The sequence below is a fragment of the Gossypium hirsutum genome, chromosome D11 (assembly GCF_007990345.1).
Source record: "Gossypium hirsutum isolate 1008001.06 chromosome D11, Gossypium_hirsutum_v2.1, whole genome shotgun sequence".
Classification (NCBI taxonomy): domain Eukaryota; kingdom Viridiplantae; phylum Streptophyta; class Magnoliopsida; order Malvales; family Malvaceae; genus Gossypium; species Gossypium hirsutum.
Genome location: NC_053447.1, coordinates 48,328,768 through 48,355,149, shown reverse-complemented (window position 1 = coordinate 48,355,149; position 26,382 = coordinate 48,328,768). Strand labels below are relative to the sequence as shown.

Sequence of the window (26,382 nt, the reverse complement as noted above, 5' to 3'; positions counted from 1 at the left end):
ATCTATGCTAGCCCTAAATTTAAGTTTTATGGGTATGTACAAATACAATAGGCTCGATAACCCTAGATTATGAACCCAATGTCAATAATCATTTGTAATAATAGGGGTTAGAAGCACGAAATTCACTAAAACTATAAGAGATGTGATGGAAATCCATTATCCTCGAATTATAATTGGTGCCAAGACTAAGGTGCAATGTATAGACATAAGCCATATTATGGGTCAACTCTATTTGGTGCCTAGGTCATTACAAATGTTATTGGAATTTAAGGCAGACTTTGAATCCTTTGGCACATAGATTTAGTGATGTTTGAGGAGTTGTGCACTACAAAGTAGGTAATAAACGTTCTAGTAAAGGTACACCCTTCAGACCATGCTTGGTTATTTTTTCCATTTATGCTAGCCCAAAATTTAAGTTTAGACGGCTTCTTTGGAAAAATTTCAAAAAGATTGCTCAATTGCATGCCTTACTATGACTAATGGTGGGTAAATTTAATGATGTGCATATAGTCAAGATAAGAAAGGTAAGAGATTGATCTCCCCAGTCTAACTTAGAGAATTCACAATTGTTTGAATTGCTATGATATTGTGGATCTTGGCTTTAAAGGCCCTTAACTCAATTGGTCTAACTTAAGCTCAATTAGCCAACTTATCCAAAAAATAAATTGACTTAGTGTTTGCTAGTCCTTTATTGTGCTTGCTATTTGAGAATGCCAAAGTTGCTCATAGTAAAAACCAAGACCGAACATAGGTCAATCCTATTGGAACTGACTAATAAATCTAAATACCCATACAATAGGTGTTTTAGATTTCAAAAGATGTGGCTTGATCACCTTGATTTTAATCAAATTTTATCAAATTAATGTCTGGATAGATCTAACAAGTCACTTCCTACGACCATTTGGACTTTCACCCACATTCTTAAGCAATGGAACCACAACATGTTGGGGGATGTATTTCATAAAGAGAATAAAACTAATTGCTAGATTAAAGGAGATTGATAATACACTTAAAATTTAGCCTAATGACTTCCTCTTACACTCTAAGTCACATTTACTAGGTAATATCAAGATATCCTCAAATAGAAGGAAGACTTATGGCTTATGAAATTCTAAGTAAATTGGCTCATTAAAAGGGAAAAATTCACGTTCAAGATGCTACTACAGTTATTGAAACATTCATATGCAAATCATAACATTGAATTCAATTTAAGTCATCAAAATTTTCTAAATACACGCATAATAGAAGTTATTAACCAAACAGAGACTAAATTGAGCATACAAACATAGTTTAATAGATTCGAGCATGATTAAGGACCAATCTAAAAATTTTCAAAAATTAGAACTAAGTATCGATACAAAAGGAACTAGTATCTATATTTTTAACAAAGGTATCGATACAAAAAATCAATATGGATACCATTTTGGCATTATGCCATTTTGAAAACACTGTTCATTTGGTCAAGTATCAATACCTTGGTCCCTACTATCGATACTTTTACCCAGATGGTCAAAATCATAAATTTAGAAGTTCATTTCATGCCCAAATCTATATCTTAGCTCATAGATGCATATAGGTACACAAATAACCTACATAAAACTCATTCAAACCATTACAAACATACAAACAATATGCCACAATTGGCACCTAAATCCAACAATTCAAATTTAAACATAATACCATATTCAAAACAATCCAATATGCCCTCTAAGGCACCTCAAAACAATTAACATAACATACCCCATTTATTTATTTATAACACCTTATGATAATAATTCAATATCAACCATTCAAGCATGCATAATACCTTACCAAATTCATTCAAACCTATCATATACATACCATTCATTTACTAAGCATATTTCAAACAAGTTACTTTATCACCACATAAGCATTATAACATACATACCTAAACAATCAATAAAAATTACCAAATACCAAGATCATTAACAAACTCATTGTTATATACATATTCACATATCATTTAAAATGCTAAATTCATTCAAAGCATAACATATACAACCACATAACTCTCTTAGGTACATGCCAAATATTATATACCTCTATTTCAAACCAACTAATCTATATCATGACATCATATTACCTATATAATTGCATACTCAAAATGTCGTCTCAAATACCAAATACACAATTCAAACCATTTACTAATGCATATGTTTTCAACAAGTATATTCTTTGTCATAATCACACCAAAAAGGGTTTCAAGCCATATCACTGTATAAGTAAACCAAAACAACTCCTAAGTACATGCCACACATAACCAAGCCTTAATATGGTCAAAAGACTACATAATCAATATTGGAATAGTGTGAGCTTTTCAATAATCCGCCTGACACGTTCTGCTAATTAACACTACAAGGAAAAATGAAACAAGAGAGTAAGCATTACAGTTGATTAGTAAGTTCACAAGTATTAAAACCAAATAACTTACCTCAGTTATAATTATACACTACATGTTACTTAGCTTGATAAAGTTTGCCTATCATGGCAAATCACATATTAAAAAGGTGAGTTCAACATTTATCATACTATATATTAATTCATTCATATAACATTTCAATTCACTTAATTCAACATTTCGTTATCATTCATAAAATAAACAATCATTTAATCATCTCACTATCTTAATCATATCATACCACCTATTTACCCTTAATACATCCCATTTCAAATTTGACACGTTCTGCTAATTAACACTACAAGGAAAAATGAAACAAGAGAGTAAGCATTACAGTTGATTAGTAAGTTCACAAGTATTAAAACCAAATAACTTACCTCAGTTATAATTATACACTACATGTTACTTAGCTTGATAAAGTTTGCCTATCATGGCAAATCACATATTAAAAAGGTGAGTTCAACATTTATCATACTATATATTAATTCATTCATATAACATTTCAATTCACTTAATTCAACATTTCGTTATCATTCATAAAATAAACAATCATTTAATCATCTCACTATCTTAATCATATCATACCACCTATTTACCCTTAATACATCCCATTTCAAATTTGACACGTTCTGCTAATTAACACTACAAGGAAAAATGAAACAAGAGAGTAAGCATTACAGTTGATTAGTAAGTTCACAAGTATTAAAACCAAATAACTTACCTCAGTTATAATTATACACTACATGTTACTTAGCTTGATAAAGTTTGCCTATCATGGCAAATCACATATTAAAAAGGTGAGTTCAACATTTATCATACTATATATTAATTCATATAACATTTCAATTCACTTAATTCAACATTTCGTTATCATTCATAAAATAAACAATCATTTAATCATCTCACTATCTTAATCATATCATACCACCTATTTACCCTTAATACATCCCATTTCAAATTTGACACGTTCTGCTAATTAACACTACAAGGAAAAATGAAACAAGAGAGTAAGCATTACAGTTGATTAGTAATTTCACAAGTATTAAAACCAAATAACTTACCTCAGTTATAATTATACACTACATGTTACTTAGCTTGATAAAGTTTGCCTATCATGGCAAATCACATATTAAAAAGGTGAGTTCAACATTTATCATACTATATATTAATTCATTCATATAACATTTCAATTCACTTAATTCAACATTTCGTTATCATTCATAAAATAAACAATCATTTAATCATCTCACTATCTTAATCATATCATACCACCTATCTACCCTTAATACATCCCATTTCAAATTATGTCAAACATTATTTTTCATTTCATAATTTGAATTCTCAATCAAATTCATATTAAATTGGATAAACTTTATTCCTATTTCATATCAATTCATCTTTATACCAAATATATATATCAATTGCTAATTTAATGTCAATTACTATTTCATTTCATAATACTAATTACGAATCATATTCCATCTCAATTTCCAAATTCATGGATTCATTGAACATAATCAATAAATGTTCCCAACTCATTTCATAGTTTCATATTCCATTTCACATTTCACTTCCATTTCACGTCATTTGCCATTTCAAATATCATATATTTCGTTTTTACCACTTATTTTCCTATTAATACGACTCGGACTTGGATGGATATACGGATCCAACCAACATACCAATTTGGCACCCAATGCCTCATCAGATAAATTCGAAGCAAATAGTTGCGCCTAGTGCTATCAGTAAGTTTGGCACCCAGTGTCTAATCGGTATAACCAAAACAAATTGGCACCTAGTTCTTCATCGACTTGTAGTTGAAGTAACTCTGAACTCTTCCTATCCTATGGCATGCCAACTATATTTGACTCTGCTCGAATAGTTAATAGGGTATTCATTAATCAATTTATTATCAATCAACATCTCAATTCACATATATTTTCGTCATCAAATCATTCATCCGTACTCATGAAAACATCAACCATATCTATATGCATTCAATTGGACACACACACACACATATAGATACACTTTTTATATATATATATTCAATTTAGTCCTTATCACTATCAACTAGTCTAAATCAAATCAAGTCAGATCATTTCATTAAATCATTACCTCATCACTTAACACATTCTATTTTAGCCCAATATAAGGTCAATTCCATAATTATTTCAATTTGCAATTCATTGTATTCAATTTAATTCTTTATCTCACCCTTTTTTTATCGAAGCATAAACAATTAAAATTTCAATTAAACATCATTACAATTATAATTCCAAATGCATAAAAATTTAAAACAAATATACCGTATGAACTTACCTGGTTAAGACAACAATCAAACAACTTTCTAAGGACTAATCAATAATTCTTATCATTTCCTTATTTTTCTTCAATTTGGTCCAATTTTCTATCTATTCGATAATTCAATTCAATTTATCTTCCAAACATATTATTTCATCCTATTATAAGTATATAAAATTTTAATTTCATTTTCGAATGCCCTCTAAAATTTTGTATTTTATTCAATTTAGTCCCTAAAACCGAACTTATTATATCTTCCAAATTTGAACTCCAAATTTTAAACTTGCTTCAATTATGTCCATATACACCCTCCTATTATCACAATTTACAAAAAAATTCATACCAATTTTAATATATTCAAAATTTAGTCCCTAACTCAAAACTAACAAAATTTACTTAACAAATTAATCATATTTCATTTCTATGTCCAAAATCTACCATAAACATTCAAAAACTTCAAATAACATCAATGATAACTTTTTAAATCTATATCAATTTTGAAAATGAAGGTACGAGTTAGCTGGACCTAGTTGCAATGATTTCAAAAATATAAAATTTATGAAAAACGGATTAGAAATAGCCTCACATGCACTTGGCCGAACCTGGGAAGTTTTAACAATGTCTTCTCATGCTTTGGTTTCCTATTTTCGCTGGTGAAACGAAGAAGATGATCATTATTTTTATGTTTTAACTGTACTATTATTAATTTAACTTTAAATTAACATATAAAATATAACAAAACTAAGTACAAGTCATCCAACTATAATTAAATATGGCATAATTTCTATATTAAACCTTAAATATTTACTAGATAAGCAATTTAACTAATAAAAATTAATAGTGACTAAATTTATAGTTTTACGATTTAGTCTTTATACCTTAATTAGTCATCTAATCACTAAAAATTTTGGACCAAACTTCAATTCACCTATATAAAAGCTCCTTAAATATTTAATAAAAATATCCACAGACTCAATTTACCGAAATGAGATTCTGATACCTCATTTTTTAAAACCACTTGACTTTCGGTATGCACCACTTGTACCTTAACTAACTGATCAATTAATAAAACCTATTAAATCACAATTCACTATTATACTATATTTAATTCATAAATATTAATTAAATATATTTATGAACTCTCTCATCAAAATTGTAGTCCTAAAATCACTATTTTCGATACCACTGAAAAACGAACTATTACAGATCACCGGTAGAGAGGGAGTTGAAGAAATTGTTAATTCATTCTCCACCAGCCTATTTACCTCGTCTAAGGTAGAAGCCTCTTAAGTGTTAACCTTTCAAACCTTCATTGGGTTATCCTTATACAGACAAAGCTAGCATGGTAGCTCCCATTTCGGAGGAGAGCATGAAAGTAGTTTTCTCCTTTAATCCCTTCAAAGCGTGGTTTTGTAGTTGGTTAAAATATGTCATAGGTTTCTCTACTCGTCACAAATTTAGAATTTAGTTCATGTACTTTTATTTCTAAAAATTTAGTCTATCCACTTTTCAGCTTTTAAAATTCAAGTCCAGTTATTTACATTGTTATTTTTTAAAAAAAATTTGTTAGTGTGATATTTTGAAATAAAAGGAAATACACTTGGGTGCAATGTAAGTAAGAAAATGATGTTGTGATGAATGTATATTTAACAATGTTAACAGTTGAAGTTAATTTTTGAAATCTAAAATATACATTGACTAAATTTTTATAAATAAAAATATAAGGACTATATTCTAAATTTATAAAGAATAAAGAGTTATAGGATATTTTTGAATTGAATTATAATCTGGTTAATAGACGAAACTAATCCAATAATAAAAAATTGTATCCATTGTCCAGCATGTAGATATTTGGATTATAAAACGCCATAAAGGGGCGAGTCCATAAACAGAATTACATCAGTCTAACCAACATAGTAGACCTCTTCGCCCCTGGTTTTGCGGAAATTCTATTTAGGCACATTCTTTTCACTTGGTATACAAGCGACCCAAAGCATATTCTCCATTATCAATATCTTTCTTAAGGGAAAAAACTTCTTCCATCAAGAAAATGCGAAGTATTATTTTATGAACTCATAATTATCTGCCACATGTATTAACTCATATTTCACGTTTTCTAAATCTCTGTATGTAAGAAATGATGTTTGCCATGTGTGTATATGTTTTATGTAACTTTGAGAAGATTATCTATGCTCTAATTGTAGGAATCAACTAAACTAAATCTCGAGTTCAATGTATATACGTGTTTCTCGAATCGAAAATATCGTGATCTTAGTAGGGTTTCTTCCCTCTCCAAAACTCTATCAAATAAATATCCTATCATTTCTTTGTTTTTTTATTGTTTTACCCAAATTTTTTCTTTTTAAGTTTGCATATGTATGTATATATATCTCAACCCATTCCAAACCAGCAAAGAACATACAAAAACAGAACAATGGTTTCCCAAGGCAGCAATAGTGCGTCTTCGTATCCTATCAAAACCATAGTGATATTGGTCCAAGAAAACCGCTCATTCGATCACATGCTAGGCTGGTTCAAGTCCCTAAACCCTGAAATCGATGGCGTTACCGGATCCGAATCTAACCCCATTTCCACATCCGACCCGAACTCACCCATGGTCTTCTTCAAAGACAATTCCGAGTACGTAGACCCTGACCCTGCTCACTCCATCCAAGCCATTTACGAGCAAGTATTCGGCCACCCTTGGAGCTCTGACCTCCCTAACCCACCCCATGAACCCACAATGAATGGGTTCGCTCAAAACGCTGAGAGGACCGAAAAGGGAATGGCAGAGGCAGTGATGAAAGGGTTTAAACCTGATGCGGTGCCTGTTTACAAAGAGCTGGCGTCCAAGTTCGGAATATGTGACCGGTGGTTCGCGTCGGTGCCGGCTTCAACGCAACCGAACCGGATGTTTGTGCATTCAGCTACATCGTATGGACAGGAGAGCAATGACGCAATAAAGCTGATCAAAGGGTTTCCTCAAAAGACAATATTCGAGTCATTGGATGAAAGTGGTTTTAGTTTTGGGATATATTATCAATACCCTCCCTCCACCTTGTTCTTCAGGTAATTGTTATTTCATTTATTTTTTTATTTAAATAGTTTGCTACTCATACACATATACATGGTGCGTGCATAAGTCTTTATCATGTGGTTTATAATTAATTTTAATTTATTTATAATAAATAAATAAATAGTTATATTTAAAATAATGAAAATAAGAGTTATTGGTTATTTTTTAAGAACTAGGTTTAGGAAGTTGACATATATTTGGTTAAAATATCCTATTAGCCTTTTTATTTTTGAAAAATTTGAGATTTAGTCTCTATATTTTAAAAGTTAAAAATTCAATCCCCTACTTTTTCAATTTAAAAATTCTAACTCCATCATTATCATTGTTGGTAATTTCTGTTAAAATTTGTTAGCTTAACATGTTTCTTTTCTTTTAACCATGCACATCGTCATATGAGAACAATCTAATCAACATGCCAAGTTGACAGATTTTGACGAAGAATACTAACAATGTTAATGATAAGATTGAGTGTTTTTTTTTAATTAAAAAAGTAAAAGGACTTAATTTTAAACTTTTTAAGTACGAGGACTAAATTTTAAAAATTTCAAAGTACAAAAACTAACTAACATATTTTGACCCATATATTTCTTTTAGTTTTTATTTTCTAAATATAATTCAAGGACACTTAGTAGCTTCTTAATATGGATTGTGGAGTTTTTTTATTTGTATATAAAATAATTATTTATTAACAAATTCAATTATTAATGAATTGCTAAGTTCGTTTTACACGGGTTCAAACCTGATTATCCTATTCTTATCTCAAAATTATATAAAATATATTTTATCATTTAACTAACACATGTTATGTATAATAAATAGTTGACACTTTATACATACGATTACATGGTATAATGTGAATAAACATGACATAATTGTTTCATGCAATACAATCCTTTCTTTTTTTTTTCATTTAGGTACAAATTAGGTTATGGTAGTCGTAAAATTTTTTTTATCTTATAGCTGTATTTCTATCTCATATATATATATATATATTATATCTTATTATTTTTGTCTTTAAAATGATGAAATTAAAATGGTGAAATTAAAATCATCAAAGTTTATATAAATGTTTTGAAATGAGAAGATGTTTAGTTTTGCATTAAAAATTTGTGGGGTGATGATGGTTAAATTTGTTTTAAAAAATATTAATTAGTTTGATGTGGGTAACCAACACATGAATGGGGAATAAAAGAGTGGAAAACTTTTATCACCAAATGAAGTAATATGTAAAATTAACTATAAAAGAGAATATATATATATATTACCAAAGTGAAGTGAAATGTAAAATTAACTATAGTAAGTTTCACCCATTTAATATGTCAATAGAATTTTGCTTTATATCAAAATTATTTTTTTTTCATAATTTAATTCTTACATTTTTCAAACCAACATTCATTTTATTAAATTCAAAACTGAATTTATTACTTCTTTATATGGTATAGTGTTTGTTTTTATCTTCTATATGATTTTAATAGACACAAATTTTGTTTTATTTTTTGCATAATTTATATCATAAATATTAATTTAATGATCAATAAAATTCTTTAAATTTAATAATTTAATTTATTTCATCAATTATCATTAATATTTTATTTGAAAAATAATTAAATAATTAACTTGTGTAATTATACAATATGTGGTTACTTTGGTATTTTCCAACAAATAGTATTTGATTTTTAGTATTTGATTTTCCAACAATATGTGTCGTATACATTGCACATGATTTTATATGTTTAATTTTTGTAATATATCAAATAATATGATTTTCCGTTATGCAATTAATATAAAATAATATTATTCAAAATAATATTTAATAAACATAATTAAATTATATCAATGATTTTTATAATTCAAATATTATAATAAAATAATCTCTAATCATTAAGCATTTGTACAGTACAAATTTTTTGGCATATAATAAAATTAATACTCCTGCTGTTTAATTTTCATATATTTTATTTTCTTAATTAATATATTCACCATAATAGCTTATAAATAATAATTAGTATACAGAAAATACATTATATTGAGTTATATAAATGTATTAATTATAAAATTATATATAATATAATTTTATTGTATAAATATTTAATATTGAAATCTAAAATAATTTTTCCTTTTTTTTTATTTTTTTGGGTGAATGAAAAATAATTCAATAAAATTTAACTTTTTATATGTTATTATATAAATAATTTTATAAAAGTTTTTAAACTTAAAAAAGTAAAGGTCTTTTAACATGATTATTATTTATAAGTCTAATAAATCTTTTTATTAAATAAATTTATTTATTGAGTTTTTATTTAAGCTTTTCAAAGAGATTTTGAAAAAGAATTTTTTAATGCAATTCTTCAAACTATTTACAATTTTTTCTCGACCCTAAAATTAGAGGATAATTGCACTCAAACTCATATTCTTTTGCATTAGTAACAATGTTGATGTTGGTTGTATTAAGACTAGTTAACGATTTAAAAAAAGGGTTATTTAAAATTGGAAACTTTCTCACTTAAACTGGAAATGCTCCTACCTAACACAACTTGCTTAATTAATGTCTTCTAAGCTAACATCTTATTAGCTTTTAAGGTGTCATCAAGTCAGCAAGTTAGCGTCCGGTACAAGAAAAATATGTTAGTACTTGTGTTCAAATTAGATCCTACTAAATCACATTCACACGTGAAGTGATAAAAGTATTTATGTTTTTTTTTTTATCTCTTGTTCAATCTTCAACAATCATTATTTCCTATCTCTTATAAAAAAATCTTAATAAAAAAAGTCATTTTGACGTTTAAATTCATAAATTCTCACGTTTATATGCAAAGCAATACACCGAACTTTCAAAAATCTCATATGTAATCTGATAGAATGAAGTCGATTTTACCAGGAACCTTAGACAAATGAAGTACTTAAAAAACTTTCATCAATTTGATCTGCACTTCAAGAAACATTGTGAAGAAGGGAAGCTTCCAAACTACGTGGTCGTCGAACAACGATACTTTGACCTCTTGTCGGTGCCTGCGAACGACGATCATCCGTCCCATGATGTCTCAGAAGGACAAAAATTTGTTAAGCAAGTATACGAGGCACTACGAAGTAGCCCCCAGTGGAAAGAAATGTTGTTGGTAATCACATATGATGAACATGGTGGATTTTATGACCATGTTCCAACACCTACAAATGGGGTCCCTAGCCCTGATGATATTGTTGGTCCTGAACCTTATCATTTCAAGTTTGATAGGCTTGGTGTTAGGGTTCCTACATTTTTTGTTTCTCCATGGATTGAACCTGGAACTGGTAAGTCTAGGGAGTCTCCATTACTGTTGTCGTTTAACTTGGGTTATTTAGATCATGTGTGTATGGTAATGGAATTTGCAGTGATACATAGGCCTTTAGGCCCATATCCTACTTCACAATTTGAGCATTCATCAATTCCTGCAACTGTCAAAAAGATTTTCAACCTGAAAGAGTTCCTAACAAAGCGTGATGCTTGGGCTGCTACTTTTGAAGGTGTTATAAACAGGAAGAACCCAAGAGTAGATTGTCCTGGTAAATAAGTCTATCACTATTTAAAGAGAAACAGGCATTTTAGAACTCATGAATTAATTACTTGGAATCTACTGTGTATTGCAGTTACATTACCCGAACCGGTGAAGATGAGACCTACTGAAGCAAAAGAGACGGCGAAATTAAGTGATTTCCAAAAAGAATTAGTACAAATGGCAGCAGTGCTGAATGGAGACCATAAAAGTGACATGTATCCACACAAACTTGTGGAGAAGATGACAGTTGCAGAGGCTGCCAAGTATGTGAATGGTGCTTTCAATAAGTTCTGTGATGAATGCCAAAGGGGAGGGATCCATGAATCTGAGATTGTTGAATTAGGAAAACAAGTTGAAAGGCCAAAAGGCAGATCTTTTATTTACAAGTTTTTTAAATGTCTTGTCTGCCATGATTGAAATCTTTACAGTTTTAGGGCTTATGTTTGGATAAGATATTTTTATATTTACTCATTCGTTTTAATAAATTTATAGTATCCATCCATCCTCTTTCAAAATCAATTACACAAAAGGGTTTCAGAAAAAAAACTCGAAAGCAGAACACACACCAAAACGAATCCAGCACTACTCAAAAAACCAATGGAGCATTCGGAAGACAATACAACGCACACTACAAAACACTACAAAAGAAAAGAAACACCAACGGCCTTATGGCAGAGAATGACGCCCACAAATCAGAAATTCATCAAAGCGAATGCACCTAACTCCAACGTAAACAGATGGACAAGATCAACCCTAAATACTCCTCCATGACAAAACCAAAGACCCAATGACAACTCCAAAGCCATGCACCAATCAACAAACCGAAAGACACAAGACCAACCAAAAAAGAGACGAAGACATTCGTCCTTAATCCTCAACAAATAAATAAATAAATAACTGCAGCACCATCCAACTCGGAAGAAAATATCAGTAAAACGGCAACATGAGCAAACATTGAATCTAAAGAAAAATCAACCCCAACACAAGGCCAAAGCAACAATAATCCCCTTACAAAAGAGATCCATGCGATAAAAACAAAAATATTCCATCCCAACCTTAGACACCCCCCAAGACTGCCTATTAATTCTTATTAACTCTTCTCTCTTCAATTTCCATTAATTCTCTAATAACATCGTCTTCATCCCCGATGACTCTAAGTCCTAATTTTTTTCCCAAGCTCCCACGCCTCTGAAGCTTCTTTCCATTATTTCTTCTTTAGAGTTTGAACATCGGAGTCGGATAATGATTTGTAAGCAGCTTTCCCCCCAGAAGACATAGGATTCGAAAAATTATTTTTACACTTCCTTCCTCTCCCATTCCTCTTAAATTCAAGCCCCTCAATCCTTTTTTCCTCAATTTCAAACAAAGATTTTCTTAGATTTAAATTTTTTTAATCCCCTCGTTCACCTGCTCTTCACTCTCACTTCTTGCCATCAAAACTTGATTGTTGCACAAGCTAGAATTAAAAACTAGAACTTTCCCATTAACATTCTCAGAATAACGAGAGTGTTTTGACAAGGCTAAAGTGATGATTTCAGTGGAGAGAATATCCTCTATCCCCCCATGCAGTAAATCTCATATGAGATTGTTTTAACATTTAGGGTTAATCTCAAACTATTTGATTTAGGTTAAAGTGATGAAATTAAGCGCTTTTTTTTTAATCACGGTGTTTTTATTTTTTATTTTTGAAAAATTTAACTTTCGAAAAAAAAATTCAATATAATTTTCGATTTGATGAGATCTAATTCAACGAGGCACTAACATTACTTATGAAACAAGCTTTCCAGTGTAATTCTAAAATTACTCATTTCAATAAAATCATGATCTTATTATTGTTGAAATACAATTAAACCAAATAAACAACACATCTACAGTAAACATTTTTTTTTTTTGCATCTCTCTTTGGCAACGAAAAATAAAACGAAGACAAAGAACTCATTTAGTTGCTTCTTCACCTCTGGTGAAGTGTTGATGACTTTGGGAATTTATTTTAAATTAAAATTTTACTTTTTATCTTTTATTTATTCTCATAAATTTAAAACTGTTATGAATATCTTATTAAGTGGATGTTTATCAAAATCAAGATAAGTTTTGATGTGCTTTAAATTCTAATAGTTATTAGAAGTAATTGTCTTCTTCATTTATACTTCTTATGCCTATAAATAGAGACTTTAGATAAGCTTTGTAAATATTTCGTTTGATCAATAAAATACGTTCTCTCATTGCTGCCTCATCCTCTTTGCTCTTTATTCTCTGTCTTTTATTTTATAACACATTATCAACACGATTCTCTTTTAATTATCTTAGTTGTGGATTAAATCAACAACTACTTTGCGAACCATTAAACCTTATCCATAATACCAAAATTCAGCCTCTGACCACAAAAATTACTCTTATTTTTTTGTTTCGTTGGCTCCTTTGCTTCTTCAAATGGCTATTTATTGCTACTGGTTGCTATTCAAATTGAGCGCTTACTTCCCTGATTCTCTATTACTTGTTGTTGTTTGCAACTCTTTGCAGGAATTTTTTTTATCTGTTTAGTGTTTTATATCTAGATTAATTTTTAATTAAGTTAAATTAATTTGAGATTATTTTAATTTACTTGTTTTACTTCTTATTAAAGTTGGTAAAAGAGTATTACTCCAAATGAAATGTTTGAGTATACACTAACAGGCTCAACACCAAGAAGGACATTATAGTCTGTTACTTTGGATGGTGATAACCTTTTTTTTTATCTCAATATGGATTTGGATTTATATAGCACAATTTAAATTGATAAGTAACTTTAGTTTTTTTGAGGTATGATTGTTATTATTATTGTTATTATTATTTATTTTTTTAAGTCTGATCAAATTATTAAGTTATATTATTAAATATTGACATGTTCATAAGGTTTACTAATAAAACTTTATAATATATTATTTTTAAATGATTGTTTAAATATATATTGATTGTCGATGCAAAATATAAGTTTTTGTGATATTGGTCCCCTTTAAAGATTTTTTTTTTGTTATTGATGAATGATTGGATTATACCTTTAGATTGAATTATAAAGTACAAATAATTTATTAGAGCATCATAAGATTCTATAAGTTATATGTAGTATGTTCTTATGAAAGCATAGTTATTTTAGTACTTGTAATAGTGCTCGTGATAATATCCAAAGTGACGATGATGGTGTTAAAAGATCTTCAAGTATATTTTTACTATGATTTATTTATTATATCATGTTTATTATAATTGGAGACTAATCATGACAAACATGAATATATAGATTCTGATTTGAAATTCACGTATGTTTGCGATGGTGATTATGAAATAAAGAATCAATGGAAGTGTTTAGAAGTTTGTCATACTAGATTTGTTGCATTCCCTAAAGTGAATGCAGATATAAAAATAAAATAAAAGATGTAACAATGCACCACTAAAAGTAGGAACATAGTAATAAATAAGAGAATAATGAGTTCTCAAGATAACTCTTCAAAGGGTAAAGATAACTTGTGTTATCAATGTGATATGAAATATTATTGGCTACATATGTGGCGTATGCCCGAATATTTTGTTTTTGTTAATATTCTTTGAGGAAGGATATGAGAATTTAGTAATGAATTCTATCATTACAGATAGAAAATATTTATCTTATTTGATAGTACAAAATTAGTTGAAAGCTCTAGAAGAGCTAATATATCAATATTTAAAAAGCACAAAATTTGTGATGGTTAATGCATTAATTTTAAAATATATTCATTATAATGGATACCATATTAAGTTTGTGAACAAAGAAAAGATTATATTTCATGTAAATCACTGTTGCTATAAATATCTATTTTGAAAGGATGAAAAAAGGGAGGATTGAGTTATTGATTACTCCTATTCTTAAATTGAATTAATTGTGACTATCTTTGTGATCTTTTGTCATCATTCCCATTAAGGGGTTGAAAGCAAAATATTTTACTGTGAAATATCTACTTATCAGCAGTAGAATATGGTAATTCTATCTAAAGCTTGTTATAGTTGGATGCACCTGAAGTTGTAAGTTTGTTTTTTAAATTGAGTATAACTCTACAGTATTCAGAATAAGTTCTCAATTAAAACTATGTGGAAAAATATTACTGATGAGAACTTGTAAGAGAGAAAACTTATGTATGAAAATTTATTGGTTATATACCTGTTGTACTGCTGGAAAATAAGATCCACTCTCACAGTTTGCAATTAATAGATTATAATTGGATTCAAATTCTACTACTGGAGTTTAGTTTTCTTACTTCTTGATAAAAATCATCAACTCAACACAGAAAAAAATGGTTTAAATATTAAATCAACTTGATAAATGGTTTAAATATTTGAGATGGTTTTCTTTTTAAGTTTTGATTACGTGGGTTACATATTGTTTTAAGCATCTCATTTGTTCATGAAAATGAATATTAACTAATTTATTTATGTTGCTATAGTAGGTTTTATAATTAAATAACATATTTGATTAAAACATATCTAGTATGCAAATTTGTGTTAATAAACCAATGATTTTATGGTTATTTGGATTTGATTTAGTTTAAAGAATTGTTAAAAGTAGTAGTCCATACGTTTTATATGATTCCATTTGTTAATTGTTTAGAGAAATGACATGAGCAATTGTAAATGAAAAGTTCTATGAGCATGGATGGTTGGATTTTGAATTAAATTTCATGCATGTTTATGATGATGGTTATTTCATTATGTCATATTTTTATCTTTGAGATGTGACTTTTATTGATATATTTAATATAGGCTTGTTTCTATACATGGCCTAGACAGTTATTCTTGATAGTTAACTTATTATGCAAAAATCTTATGATTTTAAAAGTATTTTGGATCGAACTCGGGACCTCTCATACTTGAAGCGAAAATCATACCACTAGACCAAATGCCTTGCATTTGAAGATTTTGACATATTCCCTTAAGTAAATATTGCATATAATTATTTAGAAATTGTATTTATTGACTTAGTGGCATTATAGAATTCATATTGATTTAGACATTTCCAGTAGTAAATGTCACAATAGTACTTATATGTGGATACAAAGTAAAAGGTATGAGAGTAAAATTATCAATTTGTTACAATTTAGTACAATTGAAACTTATATTAAAGTAAACTAAAAGTTTACTGATGCAAATACATTTACTACTTGGCATGACCAGTTAGACCATTCTGGATCATATACGATGCGAAAATTAATTGATAATTCATATGGACATTCATTAAAGAACCAGAAGATTCTTTAATTTAAAAAATTCTCATTTGTTGCTTGTTCTCGATAAAAATTGATTGTTAGAAACTCACTAGCTAAAGTTGAGATTTAATGTCCTACATTTCTGAAATGAATATGAGCCCATTCATCCACCATGTAGATGGTTTTGATATTATATTATTTTGGTAAATGCATCTACAAAATAATCACATATGTGTTACCAACTTGCAACCTGTCGTTTGCAAGATTACTTGTTTAAATAATTAATTTCAGATCATGCAATTAAGACAATTCACTTTGCTAATATTGATGAGTTTATATCTCAGTCTTTTATTGATTGAGTTTGAAATTTTTTTGTAAAAGTTTGTTATTTATGCGCATAATAGTTTAGAGAAATTATTGATTGAACGCCTCTGTTATCAGATCATGCAACTAAGATAATTCATTTTGCTAATATTGATGAGTTTATATCTCAGTCTTTTATTGATTGAGTTTGAAAAACTTTTGTGAAAGTTTGTTATTTATGCGCATAATAGTTTAGAGAAATTATTGATTGAACGCCTCTGGTTAATTTCGGATCATGCAACTAAGACAATTCATTTTTCTAATATTAATGAGTTTATATCTCAGTCTTTTATTGATTGAGTTTGAAAATTTTTTGTAAAAGTTTGCTATTTATGCGCATAATAGTTTAGAGAATTTTTTGATTGAACACTTCTGGTTAATGTCAAAACCATTACTTATGAGAACTAAACTTCCTATTTCAACATGAGATTATGTTGCTTTACCTGTTGTACGCATCAAGCCAATAAGTTATAAGTACTCCCCATTGCAATTGATTTTTGGTCAAGAGCTAAATATTCCTCATCTTTGAATTTTTGTATGCGCATATATGTTCCAATTGCTCCACCATAACAAAGATGAGTGAATATTTGAATAAAGTTGGCAATATATATTAATTACGAGTCTCCTTGTATTATTATATGTTTTAAATGTATTGGAGATTCAATTATGACATGATTTGTGATTACTATTTTGATTTGATAGTTTTCTCGACATTAGGGAGGGTGAAATAATAACTTGTAATGAGTTAGAAGGGAGAGTAATTTGAACCAGAAGTTCAACTAGGATAACTCATTAAAAGTTCCAAATATGAAAATTCTCATAAAAGAAAATAATAAATCTAGATGGTCATATAGGGAAGGCAGGTGCTCTAGAAGAGACCCAAGGCATAAATAACAAGTAAAAATCCAAAAGAGATTCAGGTACCTGAAACTGAAGATTAAGATAGTGAAAATAAGAGACCTTGATAAATTATGCCAATTTGAGAAAATGTCGAACCAATAATAAAAGTGGTCGACAATGGTTTTGCATGCAATATTATTGTTGAAATAATGAAATAAAAGAAGGATCTTGAATAAATCTATTGTGAAATATAGATAAGGAATAGATTAGTCAAAATAGAAAGATGCAACTCAAGTATAAATAAATTTGCAGAGTTTTTCGACCAGTAGTCCAAATATCTAAAGGTATAAAGCCAGTGAACACTATAGCAAAACAGACTTTTAGCGGCTTTTTTTAGGCCTATAGCAGCGCTTATAAGCGCCGCTAAATCTAATTGTAGCATTTTGATAAACGCCGCAAAACTTTGCGACATTTATATATAAAAACGCCGCTATAGAACATGACCTTTAGCGGCACTTTTTCCACAAATGCTGCTATAGAACATGACTTTTAGCGGCACTTTTCCCCAAGCGCCGCTATAGAATAAGACATTTAGCGGCATTTTTCCCACAAACGCCGCTATAGAACAAGACCTTTAGCGGCGCTTTTCCCACAAACACCGCTATAGAACATGACCTTTAGCGGCGCTTTTCCCACAAACGCCGCTAAAGAAAATGACCTTTAAAAAAATATTTTAATTAAATAATATTTATTTCTATGATAAATAATATTTAAATCTAATATTTAAATATATAAAATGGTTTAGATTAAATATTTTTAAATATAAAAGCATTAATTGATTGTATAAAATTTCATCATTTAACAAATTTCAAGTAAACCTTAAATCTTAAACCATTTACTATATATAAAGTTTATCTACTATCTCTTAAACAATTTAAACTATAATCATAATTTTAATATATTAAAATTAATATTATCTCTTTTACAATTATATAAGAAATTATTTAATATATAAATTAAAAAAATACTAATTAATCTAAACCCTTATCTCCTAACCCCTAAAACTTAAGCCCCAACCCTTAAACCATAAACCATAATCCATAATCCCTAAACCCATAATCTATAAACTTTAAAATAGTAACTTCTAAACCTTAAACCCTAAACCATATACCCTAAATCATAAACCTTAAACTATAATGATAATTAATTCAATATTTTAAAACTAATACTATCCCTTTTACGATTATATAAGAAATTATTTAATATATAAATTAAAAAACAATCAGTCATGTACCCAAAAACCTTTAAAATTATTTTAAATAATAGTATTTTCATTTTTTTCATTTTTAACAAATACTTTTCTATGTTTTTACTTTCAAATTTTTTCTACGTGTCATTATTTTTTCTGAAGAATTTAAATATTCAATTAAAAATAAATTGTATTTTAATTAATATAAATAAACCAGTTAAATAATAAATAGACAGAAAAAATGTTTTTTGCAACATTTTTGATAAAGAGTCACTAAAGCTCGATCTATAGCGGCGTTTTTCAAAAAGCGCCGCTACTGCCATTAAAGCTCAACATAAAACGACGTTGTGCTTAAATTTTTTTGCGGCGTTTTACAAAATGCGTTGCTAATGCTCGATCTATAGTGACGTTTTTCAAAAAGCGCCGCTAATGCCACTGAAGCTCAACATAAAACGACGGCGTTGTGCTTAATTTTTTTGCAGCATTTTTCAAAAAGCATCGCTAATGGTCAACCTATAGCAGCATTTTTAAAAAAGTGCCGCTAAAAATACCGCTAAAAAACCTGTTTTGCTATAGTGGAAGGTGCAAATTAAGTAGTTTTGCAAAAACGTAATAAAATATGAAGCTTTTGCTAAGTCATGATATTGATTATGAAAAGATATAATATTCTTTTGTGGTGGATGCAATAACCTTTAGATATATTATTAAACTAACAGTTCATAAAAGATTTAACTTGTGTCTAATGGTTGTTGTTACAACCTTTTATGAATCACTCTATAATAAAGGCATATTGAAATTATCGAGAAAATGTTCATTTACATGAATTGAAATAATTTAGCATATGTGGTAAATTTGACTTAGTCAATTGCAATTGAAAGAGGATTATATAATGATCCAAAATACCTATTTGTATTTTTATAGAGGGATCATGATTAAAGTTTGTTATGATTATTGTTGAAACTCTTGAAGAGATCAAAATATATTTCTCCCAAAATTTTCCCTCATTCATGACTTTAAAAAGAATGTTGATATAAATGCTTAGCAGATACGTTCAAATGATCATTTGAAAAGCTAGTATTCAATATTGAATACATAGAATATGAGATATTATGTGATGTTTTCATAAAGGGGAGTAAATATGCATTGTACTCTTTTTCCCTTAACGAGGTTTTTTCCCATTGGGTTTTCTTCGTAAGATTTTTAATGAGGCAGCATATTATGCGTATTATAGATATGTGTACTCTTTTTCCTTCACTAGAGATTTTTTTTTTCATAGAGTTTTTATCTTAGTAAGGTTTTAACGAGATGCATTATCTACCAATAGACATCCAAGGGAAAGTGTTATGAATATCTTATTAAGTGAATGCCCATCAAGATCAAGATAAGTTTTGATGTACTTTAAATTCTAATAGTCATTAGAAGTAAATATCTACTTCATTTATACTTCTTATGCCTAAAAATAGAGACTTTGGAGAAGCTTTATAAATATTCCGATTAATCAATAAAATATGCTCTCTCTTTGCTCTCCCATTCTCTTTGTTCTTTATTCTCTGTCTTTTATTTTATAACAAAAACATTATTTTCTAAAATTTTAAAACCATGGAGTCCTTATTCAAAACCCAAAATTTTATATTTAAAATTCAAAACCCAAAAATTGTTAAACAATAAGATCTTCAAATAGAAAAGTTTGTAATAGTTATGGGAATGCGACATGAGTAATCAATATTTAATAATGGTGGTTACACACTATTAGGAGATACGAAAGTATAGGATTGCGAAAATTAGTATTTACTAAAGTAGAAGAAAATAACCATTGAATAAATTTTTATGTACCCTTTAGATGAAAGCATGGGCAATTAAAATGAAATTAAACATTAACAAAAGCATGAGAAACTTCAATCAAACATGAGAATTTTTTTTCCTGGGTTTTGTAAACTAGGAAAGAAAGTCTTGTAAAAAGACAACGGTTTCTAAGTTTCGACTCAAAAGTTCTATCTTAATTTTTTTTTGTAAATTTTTTATATTTTTTTACATATATATTTTGAATTTTTAGAATTTTTTTATTTATAATTTTTATTTTTAAAAATAATTTAACATAATTTTTAATATTTTTAAGAATTCATATTTATTTTTAAGAATTTTTATTTTTTTAGAATTATTGTTAAGAAAATTTAGAAAAAAAAATCAAAATGATATTTTGGCTATAGTTTAAGAACCAAATTAATAATTAACCATTTAAATTAATATTCCACGTCATCATTTAACAAATAAAATTTAACGGAGGGGCTAATTTGCACGTTTCGAAATGTATAAGGGTCAATTTACCCTTTTTTTTACTAGAGGGGCTGAAATGCAATCTACCCCTAAGTATATGGGCTTCCCTAGTACTTTTGTCGGTTTTAGTTTAAATGGTGAATTTCATTTTCTATATAACAAAAAACTTATCTTAAAAACAAAAACACCCTCATAATAATAAAGCCTATAACTGAGTTGATGTCACGAGATAATCGGCGACCAACTCAATTGGAAAATGGTTAAAATAAATTTTTTAAAAAATAACAAATATTAATATAAGGGTATCTATATCTTTTAATAGTTCATGTAAAATCTTTAAAAGAAACTATTTAAAATAAAAAATGAAGATTTAAACTTAAAATCTTAAGGTATTAATAAAGAAGATTCAATCAATGCTTTATGGGGAATATTATGTATAAAATTTCATAATGTATTTTCTTTCACCCAAATAGTTGTATTAAAGGGTAATTAGATTAGCCATCTTGTTAAATGGGATAATAACACTTTTAGTCACTTAACATTATTCATAATCAATTTAAATCCTTTTAAAGTAGCTTCTTAGTTTGATCTTAAAATTTTATAATTTTATTTTTACTAAACTCTTGGATTGAATAATTCTTTTATTTTTTAATTAATTTGATTTGATTTTTTTCAAATTTATTTAATTAATGAAATGGAGTTTATAGGGTTTTTTTACTCCATTATTACAAATTTTATTATCATTTATTAATACAAGTGTTTTAAAAAATTATTTTTCAATATACATTTTTAGGGATATTTCAACTTTCACAAATGTAAAGATTAGTAAAGATACCAATGGGTGTCGAGTTTCATTTAGAAACCTTAGTAGAACTCTAATTTTAAAACCTATAAATAGGCATTCAAAGTTTTTAGTTTTCTTAGAAAAAAAAATCCACTTCTACATTCTAATGTAGCCTATATACCTAAGTATCTTGAAATTCTAATTTCCAAGCATACTATAATTGCTACCCACTTATTGAGATGAAAACGAGGACATATTATTGGGAATGCAACAACATTTGAGTATTCTCTTGTGGCTCGAGCTCGCCATAATATGAGTTTAGATTTGCCTAATGACCGTGCCCCGGATTATTAGTGCAAATTCCAAAATAAACTATTTATAAACTAAATTTAAATTATTTATTAAACAAACGAATCTAATTTTCTTCCCTATTGTTTTAGACAATGAAAATGATAAAAAGATGGTCGATTGATTCGTTACTCACTAACTAAGCGAATAAACCTATACTGATTATATTATTTGTCACTCTTAGCTAAGAATCTCCTCTCGGTCTCATCCTAGACTAAAAGATACTACCTAGGTTCTCCTTTTGGTCTCACCTAGGCATATAGTTCTCCTCTTGGTCTTACTATTCGACACAATTATATCAAACTATCTAATGACAAACTCTCCTCTCGGTCTCATTTATTTAAATTTTCCTCTAGAGGCATCAATTCTAGCTTATCAAACATTTCGATATAATTAAACAATCAATTAATCATGTAACGTCCCAAAAATCTTAGTCTCTGTTTTGTTAATTTTGCCATAAATTAATATATGTTCCAAGGGTTAAGGGCTTTGTTGGTTTGTTGGAGGTCTTGGGTTAAAGCTCTTGTGTGTGCAATCAAGAGTTAATTTTTGTCAGTGTTTTGCTTGTCCTGCATATCAGGTTGTTGGAGTTAAGTTGGCATAGTTAAAATCTTAGAAGTTGTTGGATGGGTATGGGTTAGTGGATGGATAGGAATTGACTTGTTTGTTTTTATTCATCCATTCATTTATTTTTTTTTAAAAAGATGATAATAGAAGATATTTCAAAGGAAAATATTATCCCTAGTTTCACGTTACTTTAGTTTTTTGTATTCTGTTTACAAAATCTTTTGTTTTTCCTTTTCTTTCTTTTCACATGGGTTTGGAAAAGGGGGTAGCAAATTGTTTCTTTTGGTTTCTTGATTTTAATGCCAAAGCCTCATTGTTTTTCTATTCAAAGATCGATAGTGGAGTTAACCGAGTAGGTTCCAACATGACTAGTGTGTAAATCGTGACTCTTTCTTTCTCATTGAGGATTTATCCGTCGTTAGTTTGCAATTGTGCTGAGGGTGAGAATCGAAAATTCCCTCATGCGATTTAGTTGTTTTGGGGGTTGCTATGAATGTGGGTAAGTATTCGAACATTTATATGTTCAATTTTAGTCAGAATTGCCCATGTTTGTGTTTTAATCAAGTGAGTGACTCGGTAAAAATTGAGGAATTGAGGACTGAGTTTGGGCAATTTATTGTCAATTTTAGGTACTATTTACTTCGTGAGTGCGGTGGTATCGAAATTGAATCAGGTGTATATTTAAAAACACAAAAAATAGTGATCAACAAAAGCCAAAAAAGTTCACTATCGATGCCACATGGCCGTGTGGTAGGCCGTGTGTGACACATGGTCTGAGTTATTCAGGTCGTGTGGGCCTAAAATTTTGGATTTCCCCTAGGGCCGTATATGACATTCCGATTGATCGTAGTCCTTCCATAGGGTCCATTTGTGGTCTGATAAGCTATAAAATGTAAAGTTCGATCATTTTTTAGTACTAAGTTTGTTATCTGTTGAGTATTTGAAACAGTATATAATTAGTAAACTTTGCTATGTGAAATCTGAGAAACTATTATATATGCTCAGTATTTGTTATTTTATGCATGTATTCTAGAAACATGTCTAACATATTTTATAATATGTATCTACATTTGGGATGGGTTATGATATGTGGAGGAAGTGCTTCAGTAAAAGGAGATAACTCGTCTATTTATCTAGCAGCCCAATTACAACTATTCTATAAAGTGTCCTATCAACACTAAGTGGTGTGCAGGGTTGGATGGGTGTTTTATACCCACATGGTGTGTTGGGATGGTCGAAGTTGGTGTGTAGCGGTTGGGGGTAGGATTATATATCTGTATTTGTTCTGCTCCATTATGTATCTGTTTATGATAAATCTGCCTGATATGCATTAACTGTTTTAAGTTATTCGTTATGCACTAAGTTTTGAAAACTCACTTTCTATTTGATTGATACTTTCAGGTAATCCTCAGACTTAGGCGGGACAGTGCAATAGGGAGCTCAGTTAATGTTATCATTTATTTAAATCTGATTTTATTTAAATTTTGGGATTTGGGTTCTGTAAATTTTAGACTCTTTGGACTTTTTGAACTGTTTTATATTTTTAAAATTTATTTTTCTTATTTTGCTTAATACTATTTAAATGTTTTAGACGATGAAACTCACTTTTTTTGCAAAAATTAAAGGCTTTCAAACAACAAACCATGTTTCTCGAATAATTTTTTAAGGATTTTCCACTGCAAAAATTATAAGTTTTAGAAAATTAAAAAAACCAACATTTTAATAAAATGACACATTAAGATATGATTTTGAGTAATCCGGGATTTTGAAAGTTAATGATGATTTTCTAGTTAAACAAAAACCAAATTTTCCATCATGGTATGTAACAACTCCAGATTTGGTCAGAATGTCTAGGCCGAGTTTAGGGTGTTACAAATCAATCATAAATATTAAATTAAACTAAAAAATAACCAATCAGTCAACCATCAACAAATTTTAGTACATTATCAAACTTAAATTTCAAACAAGCATTTTATCAAGCACATGGTATGCATAAAATAAAAGTAAAGAGTTTGAGAAAATGCTCATTCAATTAATGGAAATCCAATGAAGCCTAAGAGTTTGATCATCTTTCTTTTGCATAGTCTTCAACAATAAAAGAAGAAATAAAAAAAAGAATCTATTATAAACCTAATCCAAAAATGAAAAAGAAAAGAAAATGAAAAGAAAACCTAACCTACAATTATGAAAAACTAAGGAGAAATGTTCAACTAACAAAATTTGAAATCAAAAGCTTATAAAGTGGTATTTATAGTCTACTAAAATTTAACCTAAAATTGACAATTATGCCCTTAAATAAAGTTTGGCTTAATCTTGTTTGGGCACAAAATTGCCCCTTCAGTTTTTCACCCATCAAGCAACGGTGTTGTGACACCCTCAATAGTGGCACAATTTTGGCTTTGGGGGGTCTTGGTGTCATGACATCCATTGGTCAGTGCCGCAACACCACTAGTGATGACCAAGATTTCTTCACTTCAACATCTTCAGGGGTATCATGACCTTGGAGATCTGGTGTTGCGACTTTCGGCTCAATGTCGCGACATCCTACCCTCGATGTTACGAATCTCTTAGCAATGGGCTCCAAGTTGATTTCTCGTTTAAGATTTGCATCCTCAATGTGAAAGGGTTAAGGTTTCGCGACTTTTATGGCATCAGTGTTGTGACAACCACTCTAAATGATGTTGTCCTCAAGGTTTGGCCATTTTTGTCTCCCTACACAAGCTCAAATCACTCATTAGACTCCCAATGGCATATTTTTGCCAATTTGGGTATCAAAATGAATGAAACTAACCAAAAAGAAATTATTAATGGTAGAAACTAAAAACTGAAAAAAAAACATGTAAAAGACACTTAAATTACTTGAGAATAAGCTCTTTCAATGTTTTGGAGAGTCTAATTTGACATATCAAATTACGGCAGATCAAACTCCCCCACATTTAAATCTTTACTTGTCTTCAAGCAAACACACAAAACTTGCATAAGATGACCATTGGAATATATTGAACAATAAGAAACACAATAATCAAATATTGAATTTGTACATGACATATCTCACATGCAACTTAAGATTGATGTTTAACTAACTTAAGTACTTTTAAAGAAAATAGACCTAGTTCACTAGGTTGAAGAACTAACAAACCTAGAGGCAATTCAAATGAATAAGTACTTGATTATGTTATCCATGAACATAAACTATATAGATACGTAGTAGACACAAAATGCAAATAAAAAGTATTCATCAAGCTAATTATAAACAAATAAAGAAGGTTGTGTAAAGGAAATGTTTAGGTCACATAGGTCTATTAGGCTTGTAACATTTAGAGGCTTAGGACGGTTTAGATTTCAAACAAAAAGATAGCTTGAAATGGTTTTAAGCACTAGAAATAGTAAAGTACATGACACTGTTCCTTATTCA

The 26,382-nt window shown here is 29.0% G+C and overlaps 1 protein-coding gene across 2 annotated transcripts; it reads left to right on the top strand.

Moving 5' to 3' along the window:
• Positions 1 to 7,013: 7,013 nt before the first annotated feature.
• LOC107913558 (non-specific phospholipase C4) lies at positions 7,014 to 11,813 on the top strand. 2 transcript variants are annotated; one of them, XM_016842189.2, is made up of 4 exons: positions 7,019 to 7,792; positions 10,678 to 11,087; positions 11,169 to 11,339; positions 11,424 to 11,813. In XM_016842189.2, the coding sequence occupies exons 1-4, from the start codon at positions 7,098 to 7,100 to the stop codon at positions 11,747 to 11,749; spliced, it is 1,602 nt and encodes a 533-aa protein (XP_016697678.2). In that variant the 5' UTR covers positions 7,019 to 7,097; the 3' UTR covers positions 11,750 to 11,813. The 2 variants fall into 2 exon arrangements, with proteins under 2 accessions (XP_016697677.2, XP_016697678.2); XM_016842188.2 differs by having other exon boundaries at positions 7,014 to 7,792; positions 10,678 to 11,339.
• Positions 11,814 to 26,382: the final 14,569 nt, after the last annotated feature.